Below are 16,075 nucleotides of genomic sequence, written 5' to 3'. Positions count from 1 at the left end.
ACAACCCACAATTACAAAAACTCAAAAACGCAAAAACAGAAACATAAACAAAACAAAACAAAAAACACACATAAAAAATCAATGACTATTTTCCCACAAAATTTTGTTTTTAACACTGGCAAATCTATTTTTTTGTCTACATACTTATCCTATGATTTAATACATGCTTACCAAAAAAAGAGGTTGACATCAATTATTTAAAAATAGATATGTTTATTTCACAGTGTTTTTTCTTATAAAATTTTAAATTTAATTTTTTTGTTACAATATTTTTTTCTCACATACACAACTCAAGTCATAAATCAAGTGACTGAAATTATAGAAAAGAGCACTTAAGTAAGAATTTATAATGTGGTCAGAAAATCTAATATCATGGTAATAATATGTTTAGACATTCAGTATCATGATTTCCCATTAGTCGAATATACTTGTCATTTTAAAAGAAGAGAACTGTATATACATCATTCATCCTTGTTGGCGTATGTATTTATTTAAAGATCTCCTTATAATTATCGTGGACACATTTAATTTTTAATTTCTCTCTAAATTATATGCTTCGTAAGCATACATGCATGCAACTGTACTAATTATTGATACTCAAGTGCATATTAGATTACTCAAATGCTATAGGTTAGATTACTCAAATGATATAGGAAATGGAGCTTGAGGCTGTAGGGTTTTTTTCTCTCGCTTCTCGCTAACTTTTTCTTCTCCCGTTGCTTTCGTTCTCTAGAAACCCTAGCCGCCACTATCACTGATTCGAGCGCTCCTCTGCTGCTAACGTTGTTTGCTACATTTTTTCTTTCCATGATCTATTCGGCTTGACCTAATCTGGGTCCTCGTGGGGCTATCCCACCAACCACCCATGTGTGTGTTTGGCTTCTTTCTGCTTACCATGGCTAATGGTCCTAGTCTGAACCAGAATAAAGCACCTCGGTGGGACATTTTAGGGAATCACGCCAACCTGGATGGAAAAGGGCCACTGGTTCTGAACCTCCAACCATACTTGGCTATTGCTGACGAGCTTTCAAAGACTGCTATTTTGGGTAAGTTGATTTCTCCCAAATCGGTCACTCTAATTTCGCTTCGTGGGGTCTTGAATAGGATTTGGAGAGTGGAACCAAGTTGGACTATAGAGGAGCTTAGGCAGGGTATCTTTGCGCTTCATTTTCATTTCGAAAAGGATTGCCAAAAGATTCTCCTTAGCAGGCCTTAGACTGTGAATAATACTCTACTTAACTTTAAGGAATGACCTATTGATGGAAACTGGAAAAAGGTTGAGTTTTCGAAAGCTCTGCTTTGGGTTCAACCTTATGGCCTTCCCCCATCGTTTCTTTCGGAGAAAAATGCAAAAGTTGTGGCAGAAAAGGTGGGGAAATTTAGGGGGGGTCCCGAAGAAGGGGAAGGAACATTTTCAGCTATTGGGTTATATACGCTTCAAGGCAAACCTCTATGTCGATAGTCCTCTTCCCACGTGCTTCTTTCAGCTATGTGGCCCAGGAGAGGAGCTTTGGGTTCAGTTCAAGTATGAAAATTTGTCTTTGTTCTACTTATGATGTGGGAGATTGGGTCATAACTGTAACAGGTGTGCGGATTCAGAAGCTCTGGTCTTCTCTCCTCTGGGAAACATGATAGCTATGTATGGTTCGTGGCTGAATGCGAATAATGTGATTGAGTCTTGCTTTGCTTCCCCTCATAGGATGTCGGATGTGGAGTCTCAGGCTAATAGACTCAATGAGCTTCATTTGAGTGATGAATGTGAATATAATGGTGTTTCTAACAAGTGCAATCGGGTTGATGGTAATGCGAGTGAAGAGCCTACCGCAGCTAAGGGAGCGGATCCTGCTGATGAGCCATCTCCTCAAACCCCAATGGCTAATGTTGTTGAGCTAAGGAGGGATAATGTGTTTAGCATGGATGGTCGTGAGATCAAATATATTATGCTTTGGAATCTGGTCTTTGTCAATGACATAGGTACCATTGGAGAACTTAATAAGAAAGGGGAAGTTTATGTCTCCGCCAAGCTACCATGTTTGACCCCGATTATTCAGCAATGTCTAGAAGTCCCTCACCAATCAGTTTACAAGTCTCGTACCCCCCATGTCTTCCTAGAAAGGGTTGTAATACCTTGGCCTGATGAACCTTTAAAATTCAAGGTTATAAGGGAATTGTTGCTTCTTGAGGTTGGGAATGTTTATCAGGTTGGCCCGTCTTTGTTGGGAGAACTAGTTCCTCTAGGAACTGTGATCGACCAAGCTCTTGGTTCCAAGAAGAGAAAAGCCCAGACCCTGCTGGTGATGGTCTCTCAATCTATTTCGAGAGCCCCAGCTACCACGCTTCTTGACCAGTCCCTCCCTATGGTGTCAACTTTCTCTCCTCTGCGGGTTCTTTAGTTTTTGGTATGGGCAGCTTTTCTGCAACTCTGCACCCTCCTAGGCCAAAACACCAGCGAAAGTTGAGTTCCCGTGAGCGGGGTGGATCGATTAGAAGTCGTGTGTATGGACGGAGTCAGGAATGGTAATCCAAGAGTTGGAACTAACTCCTTTTGACTTAGTGAATGTTTCGGTTCAAATGATTGAGGATTTTGGGGTGGCCGAGGAGGCGGGCTGAAACATGCCCCCACCGAAGCAATGAGTTGCATTTCTTGGAATTGTCGGGGTCTCGCTAGGCTGGCAGCGACACAAGAGCTTCGTGCTTGTTCAGAAATTAAACCCGGATTATTTATTTATTATAGAAACAAAATTGGTAGACGTTAGAGTACTTGATGTTGTGCGGTTCTTAGGTTTTGATAGAAACGAGATTGTCTCTTCTGGGGGCTTGCTGGAGTTATCTCTTTGCTTTGAAAGTCTGTGTTTGATCTTCATATATCGTTTTCCAGCCCAAATAGGATTTCAGTAGTGATCCAAGCTAGGTTTAAGGAACCAGAATGGATTACGCATTTCTTTTATCGCCCTCCTTATGCATCTTAGAAACGAGCTTTTTGGGACAACCTTGAAGCCAATATTCTAGACCACGGTGATTGTTGGATGTGTGTGGGTGATTTGAATGTCATAGCTGAATCTCATGAGAAGGTGGAAGGTACTGCATTTCGAGATGCAGATGGAAATATCCTCAGAGATTTTTGCTTAGCGATGAGAGGTGTTGATCTAGGGTGTGTGTCGAGGTGTTCCATTCCTGGGAAAATCAGAGAGGTGTGATGAGTAATATCAGCGAACGCTTATACAGAGCTATTGTTAGCCTACAATGGTGCCTATTTTTTCCTAAGGTGGAGTTACAAGCCTTCATATGGTAGGTTCGGATCACTCACCCTTACTCCTTGATTCCTACATGGAGTGGGAAAACCTTTCTTGCCCTTTCAGGTTCTTAGATGTTTCAAACCAAGATCCTACGTGTAGAGAGGTGGTTAAGGTGGCATGGGAGACTGATGTTCAAGGTTTTGAAAGTTTTAAATTAGCCGTCTGGATTGGCAATGTTCGATCATCTTTGAAGCAATGGAACAAGCTGCATTTTGGTCATTGTCAGAACCAAACTCAAGCTTCTGGAATCTCAAGTGCCGCGGAGGTCAAGAAGGTGGTGTGGAGTATGCACCCCTTCAAAGCACCGGGCCCAAATGGAACATCATGATCTTTCTTCAAGGAGCACTGGAGTACTATAAGCCCTCAAATTGGGGCTTTCGTCCAAGAATTCTTCCACTCGAGGTGTTTCGTTAAATCTACGAATCAGACCTTCATATGCTAGATTCTCAAATCGGGATATGCAAATTGTTTTGATAGATTTTGACCTATAAGCTTGTGCAATTTTACATATAAAATCGTTTTTAAGTTACTTGTTAACCGACTGAGACAAGTCCTTGACAAACTTGTCTCGCCTTTTTAATATGTTTTTGTTCCAATTCATTATATCACGGAGAATTCGGTTCTCGCCCAAGAACTGATGCACACTATTAAGCAAAAGAGAGGCAAGAAAGGTTTATTAGGAGTAAAGCTCGATAAGTAAAAGGTGTATGATGGAATTGAGTGGAGCTTTCTGGAGAGAGTCCTTAGTGCTAACGGTTTTGCAGATAATTTTGTTGACATGATCATGCACTGTGTCTCATCAGTTTCTTTCTTGATTCACCTCAACGGCAGCCCGTTTCATGCTTTCAGTCCCCAATGAGGATTGTGACAAGATAATATTATTCTGACAGTTATTTTCTTCAAACAGTCAGAAAATTATTCCTAACAGATAATAAAGGCAAAAATCACCCTATCATTGATCCCAACGGTTATTCCAACGGTTAAAATACCGTTCACAACGGCTAAGGGTAAAATCGTCCAATTACTATTCCAACGGTAAAAAGCAGCTAGTTTTTACCTTATAAATAATTTAGTTTTCTAACCTTCGTGTTCATCCATAAATTTCACTCTTTAAAATTATTCCTCAACAATATCCTTCTTCTTAATTTTTATGATGATAGTTTCTTAATAACTATAAACTTTATTATGTTAGCTATCATCATCATCTTACTTATAGTTGTAATTATATGTCGCTACGACACTAGAGCATGAGATCGACATGTACAAAAACATCGAGTTGTACGGGAACATCAAGATTGGCTTTTATATTGTACTTTATTGTAATTTTCTCATTATAAAAGTGCTTTATTTATTGAAATATAAAGCGGGATGTTACACAGCTACAGTATTTTCTCTTACAAAAACTCAAATACAACTTTTTACTACAATATTTTTCTCTCTCATACACAACTCAAATTCTTAACTTGAGTTATGAAACAAACATATTAAGGACGCACAACAGCACAAACAAGCAGTTTAATAGTTTGTAACAAGACAGTGCGGTTTTACAAAAAAAAAAAGATTTAAGAAAAAAAAAACTCAAATAAACCAGAGCACACATTTTGAATGGTGAGGACTGAAGAGCACAATTTAGGATGTGCAATTGGCATATGGATTGCGGGCGGGTTGGACGGTTTGGACCTAATCATGTTTTGTTCGAAAAATGCTTAAAAGATTAAAGAAATATATTTAAAAGTAATTTTGTTAGTATGTTTTTAGAAAAATTATCATCTATTCACTCTTTTCCAAGGTTAAAAAAAAGATTGCCAATATCAAACAACAAAATAACATACATAATGATAGTTATTAATAATATAAATATTTAACGAAGTCCCAACAATAGTACATGCAATAAATTAGTAAAGTATATAGTTAGTAAAATCCCATCACAGATATGTAATAAAATCTCAACAAGCAACCTAGTTAATAATACTTCGTAAAATCCCAAAATACATAAAATTGAAAAGAAAAAAAAAAGAAGTTAATTTTAAGAAGAAAAACGCCAAAAAAAATTATATTATGCATGACACAAATTGGAATCGCTCGTTATGCATGACCGAGCGCGCAGTTTGAAATCATTATTTAAAAAGTTGGTTATGTGGCAAAAAATAGGGGTGGTTCGGTAGTTTTTTATGCACCCCTAACAAGTATGAGTGATTTCCAAATCTAGAAACAAAGGTGCTTTCAAGTTCAAAGTTTATAATATAGTGGATGTGTCGTTTCGCTTTGTGGGTTTAAATAGAGTGGTTTTGAACCCTTTTAGTTTCAGCTAGTGATTAAAAACTTTTATGGTTTAAACTGCAGTCCCAATTGGCATTTGATAATGTAATTCTGAATGTGAATAAAGTTTAAATTAATGTTTACTTATAATTTTAAACCACAAAAACTTACCGGGAAGGGTGTTAAGTTCTCTAAATTCATAATTAAGGTTCACAAACAAGGACCAAATATTATTGATGAGTTCAAAACATAATAATGGATAAACAAAACCGACACAAAACCTCATATTTGATCACAATCAATCCATACACTAAACGAGTACAAAACCTCGTATTTAATCACAATCACATCAAAATAAATTTTTAAAAAAATGTATAAAAAATTGACAAAACTGGTTATACAATGTAATACCATATGTTAAAAATCTCATAAAAGAAATTAGGGGACCGCCATTGTCTTTTTTGCTTTTGTTTTTTTGTTTTCGTTTTATTTTTTTATTTTTTTTTATTTTTTTTTTTAGTTGGTTGAGTGGAGAATGAAAGTGGGGACCGCTAGGAACAGAAGGCGTGTCGCTATCTTTCGGCGTGGGACAGACAGAGACATTCTCTCATGGGAAAGCGCGAAATTTGTGCACTGCCTCTGCCTCCGCCTTCGTCAACGTAACGGATTTTTACTCTTTTTTTATTTACTACTGTTTTCCTTCCAACACCCAAAATCTCTCTGTCTGTCCCTCTCACCACGTACCTTTCCTGTCTGTCTGATCTCTCACATACTCCCCTCTCCTCCTCCCTCCTCTTTTTAAATCATTTATCATCCAAAAAATTTATGAATTTACTACCAGAAAAAACACTTCGAAAAAAAAAAAAAGGTATAATATTGAAAAAAAGTAATTGAATGTCTTACTAAAACAAAAGCACATTAGACAATAATTCCTTAATCTTGTACTACATTAGTTTTATCTTTAGTTTGGACAATGGACAATAGTGTATCTTGTGTTGGATAAGGTGACAGAATTGAACAAAGATATATAAAGCAAAGTGTGTCGGTGAATATTACAGCAAGTTATTGTATTTTGTCCATGATTTTTTTTTTTTTTTTTTTACCTCAACTTTTGTAGTCTTTAGTAGAAAACAAGTTTCGTTTTTTGCAAGTATAATGCCGTTTCCTGATACATCAACATTCACCACCCATTAACCACTTTCCAGCAACCACGTTCAGATAAATAATAATTAAAAGGAAAATGAAAGGGAAAAAAGAAGAGAACGAGAGGAAATCTTCCTTTGAGAAACGCAAAGGAAAGCACGCCAAGCACATTTTTAGTTTTATTAAAAAAAAAAAAAAAAAAAAAAAAAAAAAAAAAAAAAAAGGAAAATCGGGCAAAGCCAGCATCGCAGAGCACAAGTTAATGGGAGTGAGGAAAGTGGCAGTGGAACGGCCCGAGCGTGGGCCGACAAGGAAATGGCGGGGCCCACGTGTGCAGCGTAGAAACAGAGGCTCGTGGGGCCCGGCCCGAGGCCCAGCTGGGCGATCATGATTTGGTTACTCCCACCCCACCTTTCACTAATCACTATCTTCTTGGTTTTTAAATTTTCAAAGGAGAGAATATTCGGCGGCGCCACCTTTAATATGACGTTCTTCTTTTATTTATTTATTATTATTAAATATTTTTTCCCATGATATTAAGGTATGAGACCCATTGCCTCTCTAACGTGGCACTTGTAGGTGATTCGCGAATAATCACGCGCTCTCTTCTAGCGCGTGAGGTACACCTACCATAATTCCTTTCCTTTCCCTCTCTACTCTCTTTTTATTTTTGAGGAACATGCTCTTCAATCAACACAATGACTCTCTATCATGCCTTCCCTCACAAGGTTTTCTAGCTTTTCTTGTTCTCATCAGAAACAAGACAACAAAGGTTTTCTTAGCTTTCCTTTGATGTTAAGCATCATTAATAAAGGGCAAATTGCGAATCATCATTTATCTAATCTAACATGATAACAATATCATTCCACGAATTTTTATCTTAGATTATGCATATCATGTACTCAATATTAAAATTTTGTCATGTTGAGCATCACAAGTGATTCATAAAACTAGTTAAACTGTAGTTACGACAACTTCCTTCTTTCTATCTCATCTTCAGATCCGTGTCTAAGATCTTGCAACATTAAACATTGATTGGCGTGGATCTAACATGACCCAATCAGTCAAAAGAAGTCACTTGCCAATATCCCATTTTCGTCACTTGCCACTATCCGATTAGCCATTACCAAGAGTGACATATGCCTTTGGAGAAGCTGTAATCAAAGCATCCCGAGGGTTGCAGTTGGGATACTTGTTAAAACACAATTTTTAACCGTCAGATCGTTATCAAAATTATATTGAAACTTTAAAAGTACGATAATATGATTGAATTTGACAAAGATCTTAAGTTAAAGTCTACGTCGTACCAGTATGTTATGCAACCACATAATTGATAAGTTTTTATAACCTACTTTATAATTCTTGTGATATATCTCTCAACAGACTCAATTGGTTCTTACTTCTTACTCGAATCTCTTTTGTTTCTTGACAAAATTAACTCACTTTAAGAGACGGGCATGTTATGACCTTTACAAATCTTGGCAAGTTTTTGGATAGGATTGGCACTAATCTCATAGTTTCACTTTCTGGTTCGTTTGTCGTGGGCCTCGAAAAAAGCCATCCAATTCCGAACCTATATGGTTGCCTCTTGAATGAGACCCCAACAAATGGGCTTTTTGCTTGAAAAGCATTTGAGAGAAAACTAAAAATATCATCAACACTATTTTATTCATAAATTTATCTATCTGTCACTAATAGATTATTTTTCATAATATGCAGGTTATATTTCTTAACTTACATCTTATCTTTTGTAACCTGTAAGTCATCTTACGTAATTTGGAGATTATCTTTCATAACCTGTAAGTTATTTTTTATAGTGGCATCAAAATTTTATTTAGTAACATAAATAATACAGTTGGAAAAAACAATGGTTAAACTTGAAATTTTCTCAAAGTATTTCTGCGGGGTTTTTTTTAAATGGTGTGAAAATGCTTTAAGCAGTATGAATTTCATCCGTATTTGATCATCAAACACGAAATGTAAACGACCAAAGTGAGGTCCTAAAACTTTGTGTTGGCAGTCAGTATGATCCATAAAATTTACGGAGCCAATAATGTTAGAACTGAAAACTATATACCATAATGAGACATGAAATTAGGATGTAAATATCTGATCACAAGGGGAAAAGGAAACATAAGAAAATATTTTGAGTTTAGTTTTAAGAGAACCATGAAATGGAGCATCAAGTTGAGCTAGACGCAGCTTACACTTAAATCAAGTCGATCACAAAAATTGGATATAAATTCTTTACACCTCAAATAACGTTAAAACAGAGTGGAGAAGTAAAATTGGAAGCAGGAAAACTAAACTTGTGCGACAAACATTAGGGCCGATTACCTATTTACCATTTACCATTTACCATTTACATATTCAAGAAGGCGCAGGTCAAGTTCAAAGTATCTTGAAATAAGTCTCTGCAGCATAAACAAAATCAGTTTTACTAAAAGAGACTTGAGTGTCGTCTAATTATGTAGTTTGTATCAATACCTTTGTAATGGCAGGATGAGAAGGTTTCGCTTCAAGATCCAATCCTGGAAAACGTGCAATTCCAGTCGCGTTCTCGAATAAGATGTATACAGGGAGTTGATCCATGCCACCTGCAAGTACGTAGTCCTCCAATGAATTACTTTTACTAAGAAGGAATATGACACTGAAATTGGAAAATATCAAACTTTATAAGTCTATCATTTACCACCAAGATAGATTCCAAACTTCTCTGCAGCATTTGGGAACAGTCCAAGGTCAACTATTCCGAAAGACAAACTTTTGTTCGAGTATCTGCAGAATAGAACACGAGTGAGCTTAAACATCACGAGAGTTATTACTTTGTAACAAGAAGAATCAACGAGAGCAAGAGGGGGAAGTTATCACAATAAAAGCAATGGTTTGCCCTTTGATTAGACAAGAAGCATACGTAATTGAGAGCTCAGGAAAGCACCGGCTTGAGCGTGTGCAAGCAGACAAATATGAGGAACCAAATTCTACCTGCCAAATTTCAGTATGTGCTCAAAAGAATGTAAAATAAAATTAGAATTTAATTTAAGAATCAAACATAAAGCAACGATACATCAAAATGTTGAATCTTTACTTTCTGGAGCAAGAGTTCGTGAGCCCAAGTACAGTGTCTCTTGTTTGTAATTTTGGTGGCTTATTATCATCATTATTAATTCCATTTTCTAGGAAATAGTTTCTTAAAGAAGAGTTAATTTTTGAATTGATCACAAGAAGTTCAAGAGAAAGTCTATCATATCAAACCAACCAGCCAGAATCTTGATGTGTTCCCTTCTGTCAGCAAGGCTTCTAACTGCAGTGGTGTCAATTTACTACAAGTACCTGAGAGATTAGTGAATGTAAAATTTTCAGATCACATGATACAAGTAAAAGAAAACAGTAATAAAACAGAAACTTATGGCAGAAAAAAATAATAATAATAATTACTTCATACCTAGTCCTTGGAATGCCGGTTGTTGTGTTAAAATATATATAACTGCAGAAACAAAAATGACAACAGATTGCATTAACCTCACTCAAACTTTTTCCATGTCAAATGTCCAACATTAAAAGTCTTTGTAGTAACTTTAAACCTCACTCAAACTTTTTCTACGTCAAATATCCAACAGGCAAATAAAAGTAGTATGACAACGATGGAAGAGAGCTTTCCTAAGAGATCCAGTTACCAGGGATTGTACTTACGGAATATAAAGAAAGATTAACTCGGGAACTTAAGACTAGGATGAAACTATGAATAATTTTGCAGTCCAAGATTTCTACCATACATGTTGCTTAACAGAAAAAATGAAAACAAGAGATAAGATACATTATCTACCTGAAAAAACAACAATGTACCATAGAGCGAGGTAGTAATCCATAATTAAAGCAAGGGCAACAATAAAAACCTACATGAAAAACACATACCATGAGTCAGACACAAGAGAGAAGAATTGCCAAATTTATGAAATACATGCTAAGAAAGACAATGTGATGCATGATAAGCAACCTGATATAAAAAGGGAAAATAAAAATCATTCCTAGCGATTCATCTTTCCTTAGAAGCATTCAAATTATCATTAAAAATAACTTGTATATCATCATCTGCTCGAAATCGGAAACATATATGATGAAATTGACGCTTAATGCTACTAACAACAACATCAATTTGCTCATAGTTGATTAAAAAATCATTCACAGAAAGAACAAAACAAACTACAACCGGAACCAGTGGCGAGGCGATTTACCTTTGCAAAAAACAGCGTGTCACCAATAAAGGCTTCCCAATTTTCTTCTCTCACCATCTGTTGCAATGAGAGAGAAAGCTTGAATGAACCAGTTTGCAGAATCCATGCCCAAGCTAAATGTTTGATATAGTAAAATCAAATCACCCAAAATGACAGACCAAAACATTTATTACAACAAACATACAAATATATATATATATATATATATATATTAAGTCACTGATTCTCAATTCACACTCTAGAATTCAGCATATTTAATAGAATCAAACTAGACATAAATTGATAAATTATTGAAAGTTTTCAATCTACGAATCTTTTCCTCATGGGATAAACATCTAGCCAAAATGATTCAAGCACTGCAAAGAGCCAGTACCTTGATAGAAGTCAAAACTCCAAATGCTAAAACCGCTTGAATTTCCTGACCACGAACAAAATCGAAGGAATGTTAATAACGACAAGCTTGATTATGGAGTTAAAGAGATAAAAATTGGAGATAGAGAGAGAAAGGGAGATCAGAATTACGCGGTGAAGGAAGCGATCGGAGATGGCAGGGACGAGAACTTTGGCGGCGGGTGTACGGACGACAAAGTAGGAAAAGAAAGCGAGGAAATGGAACAAGTAATAGGGCTCAGATACCATAGCGTTCAGCCATTGCACCGGCTTACTGCGCTCCGACTCCATGGCAGCTGTCGTTCTCGAATCTCGATCTGGAGCTGTTTGAATTTAACGAATATTATGCAGTTAAAATTGTATTCTATCAATTCTGTATATTTCACTCAACACTCTATTTATTTATTTTTTAATTCTTTTTCATGAATAACTACACTTGATTTGGGTTTTTTTTTTTTTTTTTTTCTGTTATCAATAGATAAATGCCTCGTACACACAAAAAAAAAAAAAAAAAAAAATTACCACTGGGATAATTCGAGTTTTTAATTCGAGTTAAAATGTGATGTTGTGTGATTACTGTAACAAAAAAGTTAAATGTGACTGTTTTTTAAAGCTTTTTACTATAGTAAAACTCAAATTCTAAACTCGAATCAGCGAAAAAAAAGGAGCCTAAATCTCTCGTATTTTATTTCTATAGATGCTCTAGAATAAATAAAATAAATGCCTCATTTTATAGTGTAGTAGAATGTTAATTTACCATTTCAAAAAGAAAAAAAAACGAATTTATTACTAGGATAACTAACCATAATGTAAAGTCTCTCGTATTTTATTTCTATAGATGCTCTAATACATCTAAACACTATAGAAAGCTCTTTAAACATAAAATTTAAATAATTTGTATCCAGATCACAATTTATAAATGTTAAATCATATCACAATTATGTCAAATTAAAAATGATATATTAATTAAGAAAATTTTAATAAAATTCTAATAGTTTAAAATTATCCTTATTAGTATAATTTTTTCTCCTCACTCTACTAAAAGCTTATTAAAATTTTAAAGTGACGTTTAGTTTAATAAAACGAAATAGAAATAAAAATATAATGGAATGAGAATAAGAATAAACTAAATGATTTATTTAAATTTCGCTTTGTTTAGTTGAGCATTAAAACTAATATTAGAAACACAATTATTATGTTTAGTTAGTCATTAGAATGAAATGGAATGGTATATATTTTGACTGAAATACCCCTTAACTAATTGTTAATGATGTTTTAAAACCAAAATCTAATATTTTCTCGATGTTGTGAATATTATATTTGATATATGACTAATATTCAAATAATTTTAACTTTGACGAATGAGTTACAGTAGAGTTATATTGAGATGGCAAAAAGAGTATTTGATGTATATTTTAGAACAATGGGAGGAATATTTTGGGAAGAGAAAATTTTAATTATTTTAGTTTTAAAATAGAATGATCCCTGAACTGATTCGTTGAAGAATTTGATGAAATATTATTATAAGAATGATTTGTCCAACTAAATATAGAAGTGACTGAATTTTGGAAATTGTCATTACATATTAATGGCAATGGTTTAAAATTGTACTTGCATCCTTAAAATAAAAAAAAAGGAAAAAGAAAAAGATCACGAATTCACGATCAAGAGAAAGAAAGGAAGGAACGAAGAAATGTACTTGTAGTGGAATTCTATTTTTGTTTTTTTTGTTTTTTTTGGTCGTGGGCTAGAAATGGATCCAGTATGAGTAATAAGCTACAGGAAAATAGTAGAAAATATACCAATATGAAAAGTTTAAAAAAATATATAGGTTAATTTTTAGTTATAGAAATTAATAGATCATAACTTGTCAAGTTATGATTCATAATCAGATAAGTTATGGACAAACTTGTCAAGTTATGGTTCATAATAAGACAAGTTATGAACAATTATAGACAATAACTGATCATAGTTCATAACCAGACAAATTTTAGACGAAAATAGTAATTTAATATATTTATTAACTTATGTAAACTATTAACCTATTAATTTTAATTCATCTCATTTTCTCTTTCTCCTTAAGACATAACATTCCGATCCAGAATGATTCAAGGGCCGAATTAAACTCTGAACCTATTTTCCTTGCTCTCAAGCCTCAGTTTTGGTAGAATTGTCAATTGTCCAATAATCCAATTGTTGGGTTGTTCAAAGTAGCTCTTTTCACTGTCGCCTGATTAAAGTTGAAAGTGACTGCCATAGCTAACAAGGGGAGTTGTCCAGATTGGAGGCTAACTGTTTTCTTGCTGTCAATAGTTGCTTTATTTTTTTTTAGATATTTTACATATTTATCCTGAATTTTTAATTTTAGCAAGTTATCCTTCTTAATTTATAAAATTATTATAATGTGCTCTATTTTAACGATGATTGTGTTAAATTAGTGTCGAAAAGACATGTTCGATGAAGAATTTCAACATCTCAATTCAAATTTAACCCAAATATTTTAATTCTTCAACTTTTAATCTCTTAAATCTAATAAAAAAATTGAACAAATTTAGTAAAATAGGATATATTATAATAATTTTTAAAATTTAGGCAGTTAATTTTTAAAATTAAAAATTTACGGATAATTTACTAAACCACGATAAGTTTGGTTGGAAGACAATTGTATTTTATAAGAGTGTACCTAGATGTTACAACAGGGTGGCTCGTGTGCTTGGGCCCTTAGTTCTAGCTTTACTGGGTTTGTATCTCCAAGGATGGTCATGCCCTCTATGATGGCCCTTTTGCTCACTGAGAGCCAGTAATATAATCCTCATTTCTCAACCCAAAAACAAAACAAAACAAAACTTATATTCCTCTTTGCATTTACTCACTCTCAAGAACTAAAAGAAGTGTTTTTTTTTTTTTTTTTTTTTTTTTTTTTTTTTTTTTTTTTTTTTTTTTTTTTTTTTTTTTTTTTTTTTTTTTTTTCTGTTGATAAGAACTAAGGGTACGTTAAGTTGCAGTGAGGAAATAGAATAGAATGAAAAAAAAAGTTTATTCATTTATTTGGTTATAATTTTGTAAATACTATGAAATGAAATATGAATATTTCATGTTAAAAAGGTAAATAATATGACTATAAAATAAAACTCTAATTATATTATATATCATATAATTATAATATATATTTATATATTTATTATATAAAATATTGTAATAGTGGTTAATTTAGTTATAATATTATAATAAAATTAGTAGTTATATTATTATTGTTATATTAAAGTATAATTGTGTAAAAAATAATATTACAATTATTCAAATAACATATTATGTAATTATATTATATATCATATAATATATATGTTATATTATATCATATGTTATATTATATCATATATATTATATTGTGTAAAATAATTGTGTAAATAATATGACTACAAAATAAAACTCTAATTATATTATATATCATATAATATATATGTTATATTATATCATAGTTATAATTAAATAACATATTATGTAATTATAGCAAATGATATAATATGATACATAATATATAACATTATTGTAATTACAACATATATAATATATAAAAGCACTATATCTAATATTAATATATTATAGTTATAATATCTAATTGTAACATATTTTGTATTATCTATCATAATATTGATTAGTATTATAATTATATTGATAATTATATTATGACAATATAATAAAATAATGTATAATATTATAAATAAAATAACAATATCACGATCCATTTATAACAATATCGCAATTAATTTTTTATGTTATTCTTAAGAACTAAAAAAAGTTAAAAACTACAATTAGCGAAAATAAGGTAGAACTCATTTCTAGTCTTTCATTATATGTCAAATTTTATTTTGATCCATACTTTTAAAACATTCCAATAAACAGATTAATAAATTTGACAATTTTATAAATTAGACTCGTTGGCAAACATTTTAAAGGTTATGGATCAAAATAGAATTTGATTCATAGTTTCAATGGCCTATAAACTAGCAATATTAACTTTGTCCTTAGAAGATGATTAATATTGGCCGGAAGGTGGCCAAGTTTTAGGTTTATACTTGATTATTATATTGCTCAACGCCATTTCCTTGTTTTCCTTTTCTATTTTTGTTTCCCAAAAGAATTCTTGAGTTACACTTTCCCTTTGTGGTTAAGCAGCTTATAACTTTTATTCCCTTTGTTGTTACACCTTTGCCTACTTTCTAACTGGCAAGTACGCAAGTTCTACCGCCTAAAAACAAAACCGGCAACACAAGAATTCAAATTGTCCCACACCACCATAATTACCAGAGTAAACCCATTCCTCCCTTTTCTTTATGGAGGAATTCATCATAAAAAAAAACCTACAACATATGTGGTTGTAAGTACAATCTAATGGTAAATTCATAACTCCGACTTAAGTGTTAGAGTTTAGAGTTCAATCTCTTTTACTAATTTAAAAGAGGACAGGGGCGTGAGGGCTTAGGGCATATGAGGCTTCTGGATTAGCACTTTCAATTCACAAATTAGTTATAGGTCTAGTTTGGGGTTGCTGTACTTTTAAAATAATTGTTGTGCTTTTAATAGAAGCACTACTTTTACTTAAAGTAAAAGCAGAAGCAGAAATAGAATTTAAAAGCTACGCATTCCAACTTCTCAAAATAACTTAAAAAGTGCATTGATTTATATGTAAAATGCTTTTGTACACTTTTAGCAAACACTATAGTTGTATCGTTTATTGTGCAAAATGCTCTC

General features: G+C 33.2%; 1 protein-coding gene across 2 annotated transcripts; it reads right to left on the bottom strand.

The window, feature by feature from the left end:
* Positions 1-8,844: 8,844 nt before the first annotated feature.
* LOC21394004 (thioredoxin-related transmembrane protein 2) lies at positions 8,845-11,701 on the bottom strand. 2 transcript variants are annotated; one of them, XM_010104101.2, is made up of 10 exons: positions 11,456-11,701; positions 11,307-11,351; positions 10,934-10,990; positions 10,525-10,594; positions 10,144-10,185; positions 9,958-10,031; positions 9,613-9,683; positions 9,391-9,476; positions 9,186-9,295; positions 8,845-9,112 (listed from the first exon to the last, which is right to left on the bottom strand). In XM_010104101.2, the coding sequence occupies exons 1-10, from the start codon at positions 11,612-11,614 to the stop codon at positions 9,047-9,049; spliced, it is 780 nt and encodes a 259-aa protein (XP_010102403.1). In that variant the 5' UTR covers positions 11,615-11,701; the 3' UTR covers positions 8,845-9,046. The 2 variants fall into 2 exon arrangements, with proteins under 2 accessions (XP_010102403.1, XP_024025288.1); XM_024169520.1 differs by lacking the exon at positions 11,456-11,701 and having other exon boundaries at positions 10,934-11,046.
* Positions 11,702-16,075: the final 4,374 nt, after the last annotated feature.

This window comes from Morus notabilis, unplaced genomic scaffold, assembly GCF_000414095.1.
Source record: "Morus notabilis unplaced genomic scaffold, ASM41409v2 Scaffold245, whole genome shotgun sequence".
Classification (NCBI taxonomy): Eukaryota; Viridiplantae; Streptophyta; class Magnoliopsida; order Rosales; family Moraceae; genus Morus; species Morus notabilis.
Note: the sequence above shows the minus strand (reverse complement) of the source record. Positions and strands in the feature narration are given on the sequence as shown.